This window comes from Telopea speciosissima, chromosome 1 (assembly GCF_018873765.1).
Source record: "Telopea speciosissima isolate NSW1024214 ecotype Mountain lineage chromosome 1, Tspe_v1, whole genome shotgun sequence".
Lineage (NCBI taxonomy): Eukaryota > Viridiplantae > Streptophyta > Magnoliopsida > Proteales > Proteaceae > Telopea > Telopea speciosissima.
Genome location: NC_057916.1, coordinates 22,902,245 through 22,922,056, shown reverse-complemented (window position 1 = coordinate 22,922,056; position 19,812 = coordinate 22,902,245). Strand labels below are relative to the sequence as shown.

Genomic DNA, 19,812 nt, shown 5'->3' with positions numbered 1-19,812 from the left:
TTGCTAAGCTTCTCTTTCTGCTTTTGATAATATGCAATTGGTGGTTGGGTGCTCATGCATGCTTCTGTCGGGTTGCATTTTGTTTTGTTTTGTTTTCGGTGGTAAGGATACCATTCACATTGGAATGGTAGATAATGTACAGTTCTGATGCAGAGATTGTGAGATGGCAGCGCTTTCTTTGCGGTTCTTTGGTTTGGTTCTCCGGAATGTTATTGCAACCAGTGTGAACCATGAATGGGCACTGCAGATTTGGAGTTCTCTAAGGAGTAAGGACTGCTCATTGTATGTCTGGTGGGCGGTTTTATTGTCAGCGACTCAGCAATAATTTGAGTAAGTGGCACACACCAACACATGCCTAATGTGACGACAACCCGTCCCAGTGGCTCTGTCTATTGATAGGCCTTGTGGGCCCTCTCCGCATGTTTACAAACTGTGACCTTGTCATTTTAAACGGCCATTTTCCATTGCCCGTGGGTGAGAGAATCTGATAAGAGAAAATGAGGATGTGTATTGTCCTTTAATTTTATAGTCTGGATACATTTGCTTTCTTTTACACCATAGTACTGAAACTTTTCTGGAATGTCTTTTTGTATGGTGAGTCTCATTCTTCTTTAAAGTATCCCTTTATGGCTTCTTTGACAAGGGACCCTAGAGCTGGAATCTTGGCCATCAGAAACTACATAAAATAGTGAAAAACATATTTTAACTGACATGTGATTGAAATGTGTTATAGAATCTGTCAAGTTATCATTTTTACCATTTTTTTTTTCTCTTTGATGGGTAAGAGCTGGATTTTGTCATCACTGTTGTTATCATTTTAGAAGTCATTGTTTGTCAAGGTTTAAAAACTTGGAACTCTGAAGTGGGTACAGGATATTTTGATCCTATTCAGATTCAAATCAGCCTGCAATTTCTCATATTGTGAAGAATGGTTGTTACTCGGGATTGCAGTCAGTCGATTTCTGTTGATTCTGATCTGCTTTTTCAAACTCTGTTACTAGTACCATATTTTCCCTGGGATTATATTGTGTTTCTGTCACCAGCCTGCCCTCAAGCTCTGTTTAATGTTGAGAGACTTAGAGCTTTTTTCCTGAATGAAAGGGAAACTTATACCAAAGAAAAAAAGGGAAATAGGAAAGGAATCTCTTGCTTTTTTTTTTAGGGTTGGGGAGGGGAGGTGAGGGGAGAGGGAGAGAGAGCAGATCTTAACGTGTGATAATCTCTGGTGTTTATGTGACAAAACTCTGGTGATTAATTAAGAAACCCAGCAGAAAAGGGCCAAAAATTGATTTGAGTTTTCTGAGATCCAAGTTGCACTCCCAAGTCCCATCTGACCTGGTTCCGGACTGAAGATTCCATTTCATTGTATGAGATGAGAACCTTTTCAATCTCGCTTTCTGACAAACAAAATTAAGGACTGGAAAAATAACCTTATTCCCATCTACTCAGGACGAAACCGAAGGAGTGGAAATCCTCTAATTCCTATTTGATACATTGTCATTCAGTTCATGTAATCTAGTGGCTCCTAGAAAGGAGTCTATATCACCCGAAAGTGAATCTAAGAGGTGATGTTTTACCTGCAAATTTATATATATATGCCCGTGCGGTCGACCAAAAGAATGAAAAGATATCTGAGGAAGCACATGGGAAGGACATGGGTGTTTCCTTTCCCTAGCACTGCTCTGTCAGCTCCATTAGGTTTATCTTGCAGAGTGTTCCAAAATCCAAAGGGGAAGAGAAAAAGTGAAAGGCGACAGACCTCTCTCTCATTCCTCAAAACTCCATTATTAGAGATAAAGAGCCCCTCATGTGATACCATGCCTAGAAGGTGATGACAAGAAGCCATTGATGTCAAATGCGAGCTGACAGTAAAATGGTACTCTTTTAATACTAATTGTGGGGTGGGGAGGAGTGTAACCCACTTTCTGGTGGGCTCTCCGCCCTCTGCAATTGTAGCTCTGAACAGAGTGTGACCGATGCTTTCCATGAAAGGAGACACTCTATCTTTGAAAATTTCCAGCACAAGCCTACTGTTAATGGGCCACCATTAGAAATCATGGACTGCAGAGACTAGAAATGGAGCTCTACTAATTTGTGTATATATATTCACCTTCTCCCACTGCTCTTTCTCCTCATTGGCGCTGGTGGTCATGGGAGACCTCAAGCATTTAGTGGTGGCTAAGTTCAAAGAAGGGGTTGTGGTTGAAGAGATAATTCAAGAGATGGAGAAGTTACTGAAGGAGATCGAAGCAGTCAAATCCTTTGAATGGTATAATTATTCTTCCTTCATTCCACCGGGTTCTTCATTTGATGAGCTTCTCTTTGGTAACTGCTGTGTTTTTTTTAATAATTTCACAGGGGTCAGGATACTGGAAGTGAAGAGATGCTGAGACAAGGTTTCACTCATGTCTTTTTATTGACATTCCGTAGTTCAGAAGACTTCACTGCATTCCTTGCTCATCCTCGCCATGTTGAGTTCTCTGCCTCTTTTTCTGCAGCAATAGAGAAAATATTGTTGCTTGATTACCCTGCTGTTGTTGTCAAGACACCTGCATGATTAGAAGTGTGATCTATGAAGATTTCAGGCTTTTGTAATTCTCTAAGATATCCTGATGGGTTTCTGTGTCTTAATGGACTACAGAAGTTAAATAATATGTTCTAGTTGCATGCTTAGCTTAGTTTCTATGTTTGTATGGTTTCTATCTGTGTTTGTGAATTAAAGTTGGAAAGCTATGCAATGAACTATTTGCAATTTGATCAAATTTAATTCTTTTGCACTAATAAAAAAATTCCAGGCTACAGTGTAAAGAGGCTTCGAATCTCTGGAAATCTGATGAGAACGATGAAATACTTTTTTGGCTTGTTGCTCCACCCTAATATACTTGCTGTTTTGGCCCCAGAAAAGTTGAATAACCACCATTGTTGAGGTCACATCATGTTATAAAGAGTAAGGACTGGGGACCAACTCAGCTCAATAGAGAGAAACTGAGAGATGATTTCAATAAAGGTTTAGCTCAAAAGAATAAAGTCGAATCACATTTATAAAAAAAGTAGAACTTGTTAATGGTCCTGGGAGAATCTTATTAAATTAAAAGAGACACACAGAAAAGTAATATACGAAACAGATCAAAAGTGGATTCTCTGTTTTACAACATGTTCTCATTTTAAATTGTCAAATCATTCAACCCCGCAATCCATCCAAGTTCTTCTCTTCTGAATTTCAAAGTCCAAAAGAGAATTATACACACAGGACTAGGAAAATGCAAAGAGGAAAGGAAATTGGATTTCTCTTTTTTCTTGCTCTTAATCTCACTCTCCTCTCTCCATCTATATCTCATACTATTCCTACAAGCTTCTGTGGTAAAATCCCAATTGAATCGCCTTTCTCTCTCCAGAATTTAGTTGAATCTTCTCCTCTACACCGGCTGCTTCTCTGCAAATCCGAAAAGCTTTACTTTAGAACCTCCATTGGTCTTTTCCTGATTTCCTCCATTGATTACAGAACTAAAACATTAACCATTTCTCACTCTTCTTGTTCACGTACACTCCACTTTGTCTCTCCTTCTCTTCTCTCAGCTGGTTTCCCTTCTCCTCCACTACCCAACTCACTTCTTCTCTTCAACTGCTCAAGACCCACAGAACTAACAAACCCCCTTCCTTCTTTTCTTAAAAACTGTTCTCATTCATATGATTGCAGAGCCCTGTCTGAAACTCAAGAACAAGAAAAGGGAAATTCTTCCTGTTTCTTCATTGATGATTCGGAAAAACTAGAAGTGGGTTTCGATCCAAGAGATTGGAACTGCTCACACTACAACAGAGTCTACATGGGTAATTCTTCGGACGAAGGATTTGAGATGGGGACAAGGATTTCTTTCGAAGTTCCAGATCATGTACCCAATATCTGTGAGGAGTGTATAAAGCCCCATGGCAACTGTGGTGTTGGGTTGAGGTGCATTTGCCATGCAAATAAGTGTAGTAAGTTACCAATCTATTAATCTTCTATAGTTTCTACACATTTTTTTTTAATTCTTATTCTGCAAAAGATGAAGTCTTTTTCTCTATTTCCATTTGCAGAAGATAGAGTCTTTTCCAGAGGTGCATCTATAGACCCTCCTGGTAATATCCTATTCTCTTTGTTTTTGTTCATACTTATGATTGTATCCTTCATGAGTTTTTGATGTTGAGACTTTGAAAGGGCTCTAGCCTTCTAACCAAGAAGTAACAGAAATGAATATAATTAATTGGCTGGGTTGTTGGAAGTGGAGTAATTAATGAAATCTTCTTAGTTTTCTAAGGGTAAGTACTATCTATTAAGACGAATTTTTATCACCTGCGGTTTTCCTGTCCAGTACGGTTCCCTAGTGCCTCTAATAAAAGGGGGGTGGAACCCATCCGGGCAGTGTGTTCGATCAGGGGGTGGAATGGTCATTTCAGTCCTCCTATGAGAGGAACCGCACAACCGCACCGGTCAGCGAACCTCAGGGGATAAAGGTCCCTATTAAGACTATCAGATAATCTTGAGTTAAAACTTGAGATTATGATCCTCTTCATTCACCTTCATTCGTTTTCCTTCAGCAACAGGCTTTATGGATATGAACTCTGATTTACATCCTATGGTAGCTATGAAGGTTATGGAAACTTGTCGTATGGCAGTTCAACACTTTAACTCCACTTTTTGTGTTTCTTGGCCATGTTTTTACCAAGTTTGAGGCAATAAAAGAGTTTTCGACTATCCACATATTTGCCAAGATACATGCATAGCGTTGGATATATCAGTCAAGTCGTATTGGTATTGGCTGTGTAGCACCTGCGCTCAGACATAGGAAGGGCAAAATAACCGAACCTCCAATGAAATAAAAATCTCATTCCTGTTAGATGTCCCTGCGCATAGTTAAGGGCCACCCCACTCCCAAGAAATAAAAATTCCATTCCTGTTAAATGCCCCTGCTCATCCTTAAGGGCCATAATTGCATACTATTGTGGAAGAACAAATCATTCAAAATTGGTTGTTCATGTTTTAGTAGGACAACATGTGATCTAAATATTCAATCTAATTGTCTTAGACTTGAATGGTAGATAAGAAACTACAATTTGCGCCCCTAGGGGAGTGCATCAATGAAGAGGGTTGGAATAGTTTCGTAAAAAGAAGGACAAAGAGGCCTTCACATTTGAGGAGGAAAGAGATAGAGAGAGGGTGCTAGTTTATCCTTTGGCAGCAATTCAGAGATGGTTTTTCCGAACTATAAATGAAAGGACGACTTAGGGACAGTCTTTAGTAGGATTACTAGGTTCACTACAAATAATAAAACTAAGGAAATAGAACTCTATCTGCGAGTGTGGCTTGCGCCAGCAGTCCCATGAGTCTCTCTCTCTCTCCTTCCCATATGAAAAGATATCTATGCCCCCTTGTTTAAGAAGGAGAGAGATAGACACATAGGAGTGATTGCATAGACTACTCCCGAACAGAAAACTACTCTCCATAAAACTATTACAAGAGAGCATACGAGCATACCCAACTTTATACTCAGTCTCATGATTGTATTCTATTCAACTCCCAATTAATACTTTTGCCAAAAGGTTTGTAAACTTTTTTTATTACAAAATAATAAGAAACCAAATATATAAAAAAGAAAGACGCACTACCACCTTTTTACATTGGCATCATATAACCTAGAGGATTGAGGTGTATTTTGGAAGACATTGATTCGTATACATAGGGGAAGACACATCATTAAATGAGAAAGAGGCTCTCGCATGTACACGGCCCCTCATAGGTTGTTTCTTTTTTATTTAATAAGGTGGGCCCCTTGTATACGAATTGCGACACCAAAATTCATCTGCCCCTCTATCAATCTCTTTCAAATAAAATAAATACTTGTAACTAAAATGGAGTCTCCCACCTAGGAAGATGTTGGCTCAATAAATAATTATATACAAACAGATGATGTACATATATATATATATATATATATATATATATATATATATATATGTATGTTAATTTATATATAATAAATAATATATATAAGTATGTGTTGCGTCAGAAATTCTGTTGGAGCGAGCTCTGCCTGCAAGACAAGAATTAGCAGAGAGGACCGGGCATTGCCGGTGATCTCACTTCGATGCTTAAGCTAGATCTCTGAGCCGCAGTCAATTCATAAAGAATTCAGATAAATCAGTTTAGGGTTACCTCCCTTACTTAAGGTGGTTGAGAGGTAGAATCGTGCCCAAATAGGTAAGCTAAGATCTCGGAGTGGAGTGAGACCGTTGCGGAGTGAATCGTGGGATAGTGCTTATCCGTTACTTCCCACGTGCCTGATTAGACGTGACGTAGGCGAGAATCTCGAAACATGTTGGTTCGTGCTAATTCAGTTTAAGTATAGAGGTCGTTCCTCCAGCACCTGGCTACGGCCAGGCTATTTGTCGTTCATGGGAACGCGAGGTGTGCCCTAGTACGAGATGACCTGGGGTGCGACCCAACGCCCAGCTCTATATGTTGCTCACAGCTTGGCTTTTTCCCACGAACCGCGGGACCTCGCTTAGTTCATGATTGGTGAGGCGATCTCTGTCCTGGGCTCGCGACCTCGTTGGCTCGTTCTCGTCGCGCCCTGTCCTTTGTCCCATTAATATGTATGCATTAAATATATAATAATTTATATATATATAAGAATACAACATACTAAATATAATATATTTCATACTATATATACTAATTTATATGTATATAATATAAGAAACCATATAACAAATACCACTTACCATTTAATAATCATATCAAATAAAATCGTACACTGAACTAATACTGTATGGTATGGTATCAGTATGGGAAAATCATATTGTACTCGGTACGATATGATATGGTACAGTATCGATATGAGGTGTTTGACTTTGATACCGTACCAAATACTAGATACCGACCGATTGACACCCTTAGTGTTTGGTATGCATTCTAAGTCAAATTCGCATTCTCAGATGATAAACATAGGGGATAAGTACGCGTACCCCTGTAATGCACCCAATATTCCTCGTACCCCCCTAAGCTTTTGAAAAGTCCACGTACCGCCCCTCAATATTCCATGTACCACCCCTGCTTTATTCCCCTAATGCCATTTAAGTTCACAACAGGTATAAAATGCTTAAAGATGACCAAATTACCCTTTCTTCTATCTTTTCTAAAATTTGAAAAGATCTAATTGCCCTGACCTATTTGTTAAAATTTGAAAAGATCAAAATGCCCTCATCTTCCCCAAATCATCATCTTCTTTTACATACCCACCACCACCACCACCACCCACCATTAACACCATCACCATCCCACCGTGAAGCCCTGTCAGCGGTAGTAGCAGTATCAGCAGCAGCAGCAGCAACAGTAAAACCCCCTTTCTCATTCCTGAAACATACATAACCCACAGAGCTACATACATACAAACACTTCTCCTCGATCATCCTTCATCTCCTCTCTTTCCTGACGAATCTATATCTCTCTCTCTCTCCAGCAACCAACCACCACCTCTGATTATTCGAGAAACTACCCACCATAGTGAACCCTCACCATTATCTTCTTTCTTTTCTCCAAAATGAATAGCCTTGCCGATGCCCTAGAAAACAACACTGAAGTAGTTACTCTTATTAAAAACCCTCTTGACCCTGAGGAGTTCAGGAAGCAAGGTCACCTCATCATCGATTTCCTTGCCGACTATTACCGTGACATCGAGAAGTATCCCGTCCGTAGTCAAGTCGAACCAGGTTATCTCTAAAAATGTATTCCATACGCAGCCCCTAATGACCCAGAACCAATCCAAACAATCCTCAAAGATGTAGAGACTCATATCATCCCAGGCATTACACACTGGCAAAGCCCTAACTACTTTGCATAGTTCCCTATAACTGCTAGTGTCGCAGGTTTTCTCGGTGAAATGCTTAGCACCGGATTCAATGTCGTGGGATTCAATTGGTTGTCTTCACCGGCGGCGACTGAGCTGGAGGGTGTAGTTATGGACTGGCTTGGGAAAATGCTCAACCTCCCAAACTCCTTCCTTTTCTCTTGGAATGATGGTGGTGGTGGTGGTGGTGGTGTGTAACAAGGGACTACCGCTGGTGGGGCTTCACGGTGGGATGGTGACGGTGTTAATGGTGGGTGGTAGTGGTGGTGGGTATGTAAAAGAAGATGATGATCTGGGGAAGATGAGGGCATTTTGGTCTTTTCAAATTTGAGCAACTAGGTCAGGGCAAATAGGTCTTTTCAAATTTTAGAAAAGATAGAAGAAAGGGTAATTTGGTCATATTTAGGCATTTTATACCTGTTGTGGACTTAAATGGCATTAGGAGGGGGAAAGCAGGGGTGGTACATGGAATATTGAGGGGTGGTATGTAGACTTATCAGAAGCTTAGGGAGGTACAAGGAATATTGGGTGCATTACAGGGGGGTACGCGTACTTAACCCTAAAAATAGTTGTTTTTATCGTCTGACAATACGAAACCGATCTAGAATGCATTATGAGAATGCATACCAAACACAGCCTATTTAACTTGCTGACTTCATAAGTTAACAGCATAAAACTAAAGGTAGGGACTAAGTTGTAATATAATGCTCTAATACAAGGGGACGAATGAGTATTTTTAAATAAGAAGGGGCGAATTGAGTATTGTCTCATTTTTAGGGGGTGTCACGTAATTTACCCTTTTTTTTTGGTGGGTGGGGGGATAATTTTGACTAAATTAATAGGATAAGAACATATTTGGTTAAATTTATTGAGTTGGCTTTGGTTTGACTAAGTTCAACCCGAAGAACGATTCAGCCTGACTGAAACCGATCGAAACCAATTGAAACCCAGCCTTCCCATATTGGCTTCAACTTGACTCAATTCAATCCGAAGACCGATTCAACCTAGATGTCGAAACCAAAATCAATCGAAACCCAACTTTCTCTTATCAGGTCAGTTTCGATTTGACCCAATTCAACCCAAAGACCGATTCAACCCAATGGTAACCAAACCGAACTGACTATTTGACATCCTAATTAGGGCTTTATATAAAACCGGCTCCTTAAATCTTTCTCAGAAGAAAACTTTCTCACGGGAATGCTATTGCAATACAATGGGGCCACATTGAGTGGGATAAATGTGGAATCTACCAATACGTACTTTTTCCATCTACACTTGAAGTCATACTCACTACTAAGTACACTACCGTGGGCAATCAAGTCGATGGTTACAAACCTATTAAACAAATCACATGGGCATTCACATGGCAATGCCAACATAAGAACAAGAACCAGCCCTTGTGGGTAGGGTAGGGTGTCAGCCGGGTGGCCCCCGATCAGGGATTTAGTTCATGGTATTGGGATTCCAGTAACGGTTACCAACAAAACTGATACCAAGATGGATCGGCCATATCGATCCGATATTGAATCAAAACATTCTTTTTTTCATTTAAAACCTATACCCGTACTGTTTTGGTCGATCCATTTTAGTCAGAATCGATACTCACACGATCTGTTATCGATTCCTAAAACACCATATTTGGTTGGTGTCATTCGACTCTACTCGATCCTTACCCATTTAAAGCCCCAAATAATTATTGCACCGTTCAGTTAATCAAGCCTCACACTCCAAGCATGGGCACAAATATTAGGTCATTCGATTACTTGTTCATAATGGTTTCATGTTAATCAGAATAATCGGGCTTTAAATGGACTAATTGGACTATGAACTTATCAAACTAAAAAATAGGATAATCGGATTAAAATCAAAGACCAAGAACAATAAAGTATTAATCGATCTAGGCGCGACACTAGGACGTTTGTTAATTAGTCTGTCCAGTTTCGGGCTTCAACTGATTAGTTCTGATCGAACCTACTGATGCGAGCCAACTTTTGACATCCGTAGGGGGGGGGGGAAGGTTGAGTCCATGGGGCCCCTCGCTCCTTCCCCTCTCATGATCAAGTTCACATCAATTGGGCTTCTATAACCTGCGAACACCCACATCTTTATTTCAATTAATTATTTTTCTCAACCTTCGTCTTTGCTTAGTGATCAAGTCTGAGGATAACAAATCAATATTAGGTCTGTAAACAGAACAGGCATTGGTGTTAACCTTCTGATGTTTTCCATGTTCACTGAAAAGTCCCTGCTCGAAAACAATCAGATAGATCTCAACACTTTCATCAAGGGCTGGGATTATCTTGATTAAGAAATAACCAGTGTTTACACCCTATTTTGGTTAATAGATCGAATCTATTTCAGTCAAAATCGACATATTTCAGTGACTGACGAATGATCAACAGGAGAGTTATAACCAGCCTTTAAAAAACTGGATAGTTGCGTAACTATCAGAAACCATCAAAATTGCAAAAAACTTACTATAGAGCCTTCCATCAACAAGGAAGGGATATCTCCGGATCAACACAACCAATCTTTGCATTATCTTTTATTTTATTTTTACTTTTTAGATGTAGCTGGAGAATAACTTCAACATATCTTTTGGCCCGAGGGATTAGGTAGGGGTAGGCTAATGTTACTTTCAGCACATCAATGTCTTATGGCCCTGTTTCAAAAGACATTGGAGTATATAGAAGTAGGCTAATGTTACTTTCAATACATCAATGTCATTTGTCCCGTGTGTGTGTGTGTGTGTACAAAGACATCCATTATCTTCAAGTTGTAAGTTTCAATAGTTTATGGTTGAGAATTGTAAAGAGTTCAACAAATTTGTTACTGGCGAAGTGAGAAATTTGGTCTTGGAGCAGTTTTAGTGTTAGTGTAATTTAAATACTAAGTTGTAAGCCTCCCCAATACGGAGTTAGTCTATTGTAAAGACTTTAACACATACGTTACTACAAGCACAATTTTATTTCAAAGTTCTTATTCTTTACATTGCAATTTTTACAGTTAAACGTTCTTCTTTTTGTTTTTTTCTTTAAGGGGGAGTTTTCCGATTAAACGATCTTAAAACGATCAAGTCACTGGAAAGATCACATTCTTTACAAGTTAAAAATCAAATATGATCCATTTGATCATCTTTTGAGTCCTGGTGACTCTGGCATGCTCTCGCATCTTCAACTCATTCGACCGATGCTATTGCGATGCCAAAAATAATGGAAACATTTACTTTAAAATGTAAAGTTTCGGTTTCAATTTTCAACAACCATGAACGATCCTCCTTTTTATTATATAAAAATAAGTAGTTAAAAAAAAAGTATATGGAGGATCTGAATAAATTCCAAAAAAGGAGAAATCAGACCGGCAAGACACCCACCACTTAAACCCGAACCACATAAACCCTTTTCCTTTTTTTATTTTTGGGTAGAACATAAACCCTTTTCCTCTCTTATAGACACCAATATTGAAACATATAATCTCGCCGGAGTTTGATATATTTTGACGGCGAGGCCAAACCAGTCAGAAACTATTTCCTGGCTGTGATCACAGCTTGAAGGGCTGGATCCATCACCACTGTGAATTCCAACTTCTCGCTAAAATCCGACATCTTCTGGGTGGGTGTTGCTCTCCACTGAAACTCCTGAACCATCCTTGCCAGCAACAGATTGATGTGAAGCGATCCCAAGCCCAGCCCTGGACAGATCCTCCTTCCAGCCCCGAACGGGATCATCTTCACCCCCGTCACCCCTGTGATGTCCGCATCTTCCTTTCCAGACAAGAATCTATCAGGGTTGAAATCCTTCGGGTCGGACCATATTTTCGGGTCATCTCCTATACTCGACACGAAGAATTCCACGTTGGCGTCCATGGGAATATCGTAACCTCCCAACTTGACGGGTTCCGACACTGCATGGGTTAGCGCGAAGTACGTGGGTGGGTGTTTTCGTAACAATTCCTTCGTGACAGCGTTCAGGTACACCATATCCTCCACGTCCTTCTCGTTTACCTTCCGATCTCCCACCGTCGATTTTATCTCTTCGTAGAGCCTCGATTGGATCTCCGGCTTCTCGATCAACCTCGCTATGGCCCACTCCAGTGCTGTAGCTGTGGTGTCGGTCCCACCGTTTAGGAACTCGGAACAGAGCGTGACCAACTCTTCGTCCGTAGGGACGGATTTACGTCCGTCGATTTTGAGATCAAAGAGCGTGTCCAGGTAAGAGAACGACGCCGCCGTCTTATTGGATGAAAGATTCTTCAAGGCCGACCGTCGTGCTTCGACGAAGGGGACCAGCGTTTGAAGCTGCTCCTCCCGCACCTGATTGGTTCGCTTGCGTTGCTTGGAGAAGAAAGGGGCCAAGATAGGGAGGAAATCGTCGATCCTAGGGTCGAGGGTAATCAATACCGCCTTCATCATCTTGTCTATCCGTTCGATCTCATCTCCATCCATGTCCACCCCGAAACACATAGACACGAGGATACAAAAGACAGCGAACCGGACATGCTTCAGCACCGATACGACCCCATGGTTCGAATCGGCTTCGGCACGGATCCGGTCGATAAGCCGGTCTACCGCAGAATCCCTATCTCCTCTGAATTCCTTGAGCCGGGTGGTGCTAAGCATGTTTTGGACCATGTTTCGTCTCAGCGATCTCCAAACCGGCCCGTAAACCGCAGAATTCACGGTGAATTTGTTGGAACTGAAGATCTTCCTGGTTGGGTTCTCACGAGGACGGTTTGCAAAGATCTGACCCTTCTGGATAAGTGCTTCATGGGCTAATTCGGGACTACTGATGATGATCATGGTCCGTGTCCCCATCTTTAATGTCATTATAGGACCGTAGATGGACACCAAGTCTCTAATGTAGTGGAAGAAAAATTTGGCTGAACCGGCCACCTGAAATAGGTTCCCGACCACCGGCCATCCTGGTGGACCGGGCGGGAGGTTCAGGCGCTTCGACTTGCTTCGTCTGGATAGTAGGAATATGAAGACAGATGCGAGGAAGGCTAGAGCAGTGAGGAAGATGCGATGTAGGTCAAGGGATGGAGTGGAAGGAAGGAAGGTAGCCATGGAAAGCAAATGATGCAGAGAGAGAGAGAGAGAGAGAGAGAGATGAAGAAGAAGGAGAATGAGAAGTATGAGCTTATGAAAGAAGTGTGTTAGTAAAAGAGTGGGAAATGGCGGTGAGTATTAAATTGAACCATTAAAAGACTTAAAGCTTCCCACCTGTTAAATTGGGCTGAGCGTAAATGCTAATTGATAAGCCTCCAAAGCCAAAGACTGTAAACCCACAGAAGACCATGGAGGAGAAATAATATTGGGAATAGTGGGTGACGGTAGTTGTCGTGAACACTCAAAAGAATGTGAGTGTCTGTGACATTTGCTGCCTTTACCGTCGTCGTCAAATTTAGCTTTCTCTACCTATCCTCTACACTGTACGGATACCTGATCGTCTGCAGTGCACTGTCTGTAGCGACCCTAGCGGCCCAGATTCATCGTTTTGTTTTGTGTAATATCTGCTTTATTCTTGTCTGAATGTCTTACCTGAGTAGGGGTAAGACGGACATTGCACGTAATGATATGTCCGGATCACTATGACCGCTACGGGCAGAGCCCCGTAGAGGATCTGAATTGTACACTACACTCTCTCTAGTCGGATCTCTGGACTTCTCCAGTCATCTCTAGTGAACAGCAAGGAATGACTGTTTAGGTCTTCTGTCACCCACCGCGAGTGTCTCAATTTGAACAACTTTCTATCGCATTGAATGCGTAACAATGATACTTGGTGCTACTGGTGAAGACCGAAGACAATCATGAATTCGGATCAATGGGTCCTCACTTTAGCGTTTAGCCTGCCTGTTTAGGTATACCTGCTTCCCCTACCTACAACGTACAATGTTACCACTATAGCCGCCATGAATTCACCATTCATCTCGGATAATGTACAACCGGTCTAGTTGGTTTCGATTCTGCCTAATTGGTCCTTATCAATTTAAGGTCCCACATCGTTGTCATGTTACTAAAATATATATATATATATATTTTTTTGAAAAACAGAATGCTATTCGGTTGTGCACGTTGTGTGGCTCCCATGCATAGACACACAAGGCGTCTAGATCGCCTGGGATTTCCGCTTTTGTATGAGAGCAAAATTAGAATAGTTGGTACATAATTAGAAGGGTGGGCCATTGACGATGGCACAATAGTGCTGCAGTGCACAGCAGAGAATAAAAATTCGTAATTATTCTAGAATTCTTGAACACTGATTCGAGCCGATCTTGATCCGATCCATTGAATTGAAATCACCAATAACCAATTCCATCTTTGATTCCATGTTTTAAAACCCTAAGTTCAAGCCACCATCAGGCTCTCTGTTTTTTGATTCTTGCTTGTTACTATTTCTCTTCCTGTTTTTTAACCCGTGTAATTAACAAATTTTAGGAAGAAGAACAAATTGAATATGATCAAAAAATGAAATCCATTTTTTGGCACCAACCTCTTGGTATCTTGAATGGTTTGTTTAACATGTATGCAGCCGCTTGGTTGAGAGGGGAAGATGAAAAAAGAACGAACAGGTATTCTAAAATGCCTTAAATTTTAATAACATATCGATAAAAAGGTGGTAGCCCATCAATCAATTCATGTTGATAAAAAATTGTCAATTTTGAAATTATAATTGAATCATATATTAAATGGGTTCACAATTTTAATTTAAATAGTTCGATCAGCTTAATTTCGGTAAACGATTTCTATTTGATTTTGATACATTTGATTTATGTACATCTATGAGTGATAAACGATCTATTTAGGGTAAATGGTCTGAGTTTCAAATTGAACCATTTATCAAATAATTTCACAGTTTTGTTAAAATGGTTCAGTTGGATTTCAATAAATGATTTCGGTTTGATTTTGACACCCTTGTGAATTAGGTTATACAGTCAAAATCACAGTGTAATATAAATAGAGGACATCAATGGCATATCCATATAAGTTGAGTTTCAATTAGAATTTAGGTTGAGCTTGAGCCTTAGATTAAGATTACTTCTGCTTATTGAGCGATTTCCATGGCTGTTGATGGTCAACTTCGCTCACAATCATGAGCTTAGCTTGAATAAGGTTCATCAAAAATATGGCGTAAATGAATGTTTGAACAGAAAAAATATAACCTGAGACCAGGGCAACCACTACAAGATTGGACGTTGGTCACATGGCTGACCTGATTTAGTATGGGCCAACCCATCATTGGTTGACTGAAACCATGCAGTGCCAAGCCCTAAAATGGGCTCTATTAAACCGTCAACCATCCAATTAAAACCTTGAGCTGTCTAGATTTACTCTCTCTCTCTCTCTCTCTCTCTCTCTCTCAAACTGTGGAAACTCTCTCACATTCTGTATCTTTTTTCACAATCCTAGTTGTGTCAACCAGCAAGTGATTCTCCCTATTAAAGCCTCTAATTAAATCTTTTTTTGTTTGTTCTGTTGGTAAAAGGAAGATTCATTGAAAGATAGCATGTGTACTACAGCATAAAGATCATGTGTCCTCTGTCTAGTAGAGAGTTGATCATGTATATATAAGGGTTGGCTATTTGATTTATAAAACATCTCGCGTTCTAGGTGAGACCACACAACACATCTTACCTCAGATGAATCATCACAATACCTCTCACTATAGCCCCTTACATATACATGATCAACTCTCTACTAGACAGACCACACATGTTAGGGGATCAGGCTTGAAACCATGTGAATAGCTCCACTTGTGATCAGTCCAAGAAGCATGAGGAAGCTGTTAAGACCAAGATTCCCGAAAATTTTTTTGTTGGAATGTTCCTGCTACAAGGCTAGCAGCCAAGAAAATGGAATAATTTACTTCCTCTTTGGGTTCATAAATATCCTCCTAAGTTTTAATATTTTCTAAAATACATTTTAAGATTTCATTTCCTTGGCTGCCAGCCTTGTAGCAGGAACATTCTAGCAAAATTTCGTCCAAGATTCCCTATAACCAAACCAACAACCGGAGCCTTCCATGTGGTCATTCAACTTGAGACTCCTCATGACGCCAATTGCAAAAAGGTTAGACTAGTTCCCGTTCAAGAATGGTGCATCGGACAACAGCTCATGACCACTTAGACCTAAAGCTTGTGTGGACCTGGGACAATCCTCCTTGGACATATAAATAAAGGCTCCATAATCGAACGAGATAAAGTGAATTGATTCTATTGTAAGCCTATTGTTTTTTCTGTCTTAGTTTCATAATTGTATTGTCCTATGAGATCTGACTTAGGCATCGGAGGGTGTCCCTTGGAACCCACTCCGATCATCTCTGTGTCTTTCTCTTAACTCTCCGGAATGCAGGATTCACCCCAGTGGATCTTGACAATAACATCCCCCATGCCCATAGGACGTAACGATGAATCGATCAAAACCCAACACATAAACCCCTGTTGGATAAAGTTTTAGTCAATTCCAATTCATCATGCATGTTATACATAATTTTAAATCAATTTCCAAAATTTCAATTTTATACAAAATCATGTAAAACTGTTACACATTCCTACTTTTCACATTTTTCACAAAAATCACAAGCTTAAATATTTCTTAATTAAAAATTCATTAAATAATACAATAATGCTACAAACATTTTTATTTTTTTGCTAACGAAGAAACCCTTGAACCTGCCAAGGTTTACGGTTCAGGGCCAAGGGAAAACCCCGGTTACCCTAAGCCTCTCTCCCCACCCCATGTAACGCTTCACTCGTGGGGGACTTGAACCTGAAACTCCATAACCGAAGCACATCATCCTAACTCAGCCAAACAAACCCACAGGGGGCTTACAAACATATCGAAACAAAAGAACAGAGTATATTTAAACCTACTAATAGAGATGCTTAATTAGGGTTATGAAATTTGTCTCCCACTTAACCTACCAAGTCGTAAACAATAATTTCTGTTGAGCTCATGACTAAGACTTTTCAAACTTTTTGTTAAGTTGGAGAATGGCAAATAGAAATGTTAGATAAATTCAAATATGTGATTATGAATAGATGATGATGACTTTGCAACACGGTCATTTCTGAAGGTGTTTACTCATAAATATATCACTTTATATAAACTACTTCTTTCTGATCCTACGCTCTGATACAATCTTTGTTTAGCATAGCAATCACAAATGAGAGAGAGAGAGAGAGAGAGAGAGAGAGAGAGAGATTGAGTTAATTTAGGTGTATATGATGATTAGGGCTTTCCAGCGAGAGTGACAACTCACTCCCATATATAATATATATACATAACTTTTGTTATGAACGCAATCAATTAAAGTTAAGTTTGGTTGGCCAATAATCTAAAACCCGTCCTCTTCCGCTCTTTTCGGGGGTCTCTTTAATCTAATCTCGCTTATTGCCAGCAGCTCGATCTCCCCACTCTCTACTCTCATTTCCATTTGAAAATCCCGAAGGCGCGCTTGCAACTCTTGCACTCTTCTTGTGTTTTTACTTGACAGCCCACCAATTGTTTCTATTTGAGAGGTAACCCCCCTGACCAATTTGTTTATATAAATACCCCTTCCCCACTCGTAAATGGTAAAAATCAGACAGATGGTTATCTCTCACATGTACGTGCACCTACACGTACATGTAGAGAAACCGAACTCGGCAATAATGGAACAAGTATTTGGCATCTGTACGTGCAAAGGAGCAGAACTCGACATGAACAGCCCATTGTGAACAATCTGTGATAAGTTTCGAAGGTTCATGTTGATTCCTAACGATTCAATTCCAGCAGACTTGAATTCAGAATCAGCTGAATTCAATAGGGATCCCAATTCTGAGTTTTATAACCTTGACCATGCTTAGACTTGAAGAATCCCACCCTAGGTTGGTTGGAGTCAAGCTGCTGTGGCACCAAGCTCGACCCAACCCTACCTAAAATTTATGTGTGTATTAGATATGCTATATACATGTGCCATATACTGATATAGGAATTGTCTATGTGTGGGTGCTAATTAATTGTAATGCTGGTTGATTGAGTGTTTGTAGAGGACATTCAAATTAAATCCAATAAAAAGATTCCATCCAAGACAAGAATGCTTTTCTGTTTGGGAGCGTACCCTACACCCTCAGACATTTGTGTCTCTCTCTTAAGTTAGATCCTACTGAAGGCCCATAGGCGCCACTAGGGGTGATGCCTAAGAGAGTGGCAAATCTGGGTGTCCCCAATAAAAGGACTCTATCCGTAGACCGTGAATGTTTTTCTGTTTGGGAGCATACCCTAAGCCCTCAGACATTTGTGTCTCTTTCTTAAGTTAGATTCTATTGAAGGCCCATAGGCCACTAGAGGTGGGAAAATTATCTCCTCTACTTCCCAAGTTCTTCTAATAGGGGGTCCATCCCACCGGGCAAGGGTAGGGTGGTCATTGCACCCCCCCCCAACCCCCTTGTAAGGGGGGACTAGAGAACTGGAGGGGATAAAGATCCCTAGGGGTGACATGTTCATACTTTCCCTTGAATTTAGTAAACCATTAATCTGTTTGTACAGAATTTTGTAACCTCTCTTTGCAGTAGGTCACCACATTATTTAACTCTTTATGAGGTTATTTTAGTAATTTCAATCATTCCCAACCCCTGCTCTCCATTGGCTCGTTTCAGAATTCAGACTCCACTCCACCGCCAGGAGCGACCGGAAACATTGGCGATTTCATTCGATTCCAAACGGATTTCGGTGGGATAATGGAGTTGGAAGGGACTCTTCCCGTCTGAAACATTGTTGGGGATTTCCCTGGGTACGGTGTTTTTTCGCAAGGATCGGTCATCGTCGCCATTGTTCCAGCATGAACAGCTTCTCGATCAATGGTCAATCATACTTTTCAAGCCCTGCCATTACTGGGGAGGGAGTTTGGCTCCGGCTTTCCCCTTTCGACGACATCATTTCTGCTCCGGCAATCATCTGTTTGCAATTGGCACACTGGTATGTCGGTGAGAGAATGGCATAGGGATCTTGCCGGTGCTACCCTCGAGTAGGGGCGGGGCAGGCCAGAGCCGCGAGCTGCAGGGATAAGAGGGGTAGAAATTACATCATTCGTCATTTTATTGTATTGCCACATTGTTCTATTAAGGGTAAAAAAGTACGATTAAAAAATCTGTTTGTACCTTGCTTGGTTACACACACGACGCACCTAATTGGGTGAATATTATTACTAAACAATTTATATCAAGTAAAAAAGAGAAAAAATGTTCTCTCCACTTACGGTGTAGGAATGTAGGATGCAATCACACACATGGGGAGGGCAAAATGACCTGCCTGCCCCTTGAATGACTAAAATGACAGGCTTGTTCCACCCCATGTGTCTTGCATAATTTGTAAAATGACCGCTCTGTCTCCCAAGAAAGGTAGAAATACCCACTTTATTGATGTTTCTATTTTCCTTCCCCCCATTGACCTGCGCTCTGAGGGACCAAGTTTCCTCATTGAGAACTCTTCTCCCCATAAGAATAGGGGTGCTGTTCTCTGTGCCGCAGCGCACATGGAGGTGGGCACAACTCAAGCAATGCCCACCCTATCCCCTGAATAACAGGTCCATGTGCCTGGACGCAGTATGCACTGCGATAGAGAAAACATTCTGCCATAAGAATATTATCAAACAAATAAGTATAACTATGGGTTAAATAATAAATGGCTGTTCTACCCAAATAAAAGATAAAAAAAAAAAAAAAAATGGGTGAAACGTGGGGTCGGTCAATAAAAGGTCAATCAATGTCACTGTACACGCGTCATCGTGCCAGTGCTCTCATTGGATTTCCATCTGTCGTCTTGTGATCACACACGTGCTAGTGTCTAATTGGTTTCATGGTACGTATGTCCCTCCTTTCGTCTCTTGTCCAACCAAGCGACTGACCCTCCCTCTGTGTGTGCGTGTGTGTGTGTGTGAGAGAGAGAGAG

The 19,812-nt window shown here is 40.7% G+C and overlaps 3 protein-coding genes across 3 annotated transcripts; 2 read left to right on the top strand and 1 right to left on the bottom strand.

Moving 5' to 3' along the window:
- The first annotated feature begins 2,047 nt into the window (after positions 1-2,047).
- On the top strand, positions 2,048-2,735 carry LOC122657987 (stress-response A/B barrel domain-containing protein At5g22580). Its single transcript, XM_043852822.1, has 2 exons — positions 2,048-2,269; positions 2,359-2,735. The coding sequence occupies exons 1-2, from the start codon at positions 2,151-2,153 to the stop codon at positions 2,555-2,557; spliced, it is 318 nt and encodes a 105-aa protein (XP_043708757.1). The 5' UTR covers positions 2,048-2,150; the 3' UTR covers positions 2,558-2,735.
- A 481-nt stretch (positions 2,736-3,216) lies between these two features.
- On the top strand, positions 3,217-4,294 carry LOC122657974. Its single transcript, XM_043852795.1, has 2 exons — positions 3,217-3,975; positions 4,075-4,294. Exons 1-2 carry the CDS (start codon positions 3,261-3,263, stop codon positions 4,176-4,178), a joined length of 819 nt encoding a protein of 272 aa, XP_043708730.1. The 5' UTR covers positions 3,217-3,260; the 3' UTR covers positions 4,179-4,294.
- Positions 4,295-11,381: 7,087 nt separating this feature from the next.
- LOC122657966 (cytochrome P450 77A1-like) lies at positions 11,382-13,005 on the bottom strand. Its single transcript, XM_043852786.1, has one exon. It carries the CDS (start codon positions 12,946-12,948, stop codon positions 11,407-11,409), a length of 1,542 nt encoding a protein of 513 aa, XP_043708721.1. The 5' UTR covers positions 12,949-13,005; the 3' UTR covers positions 11,382-11,406.
- Positions 13,006-19,812: the final 6,807 nt, after the last annotated feature.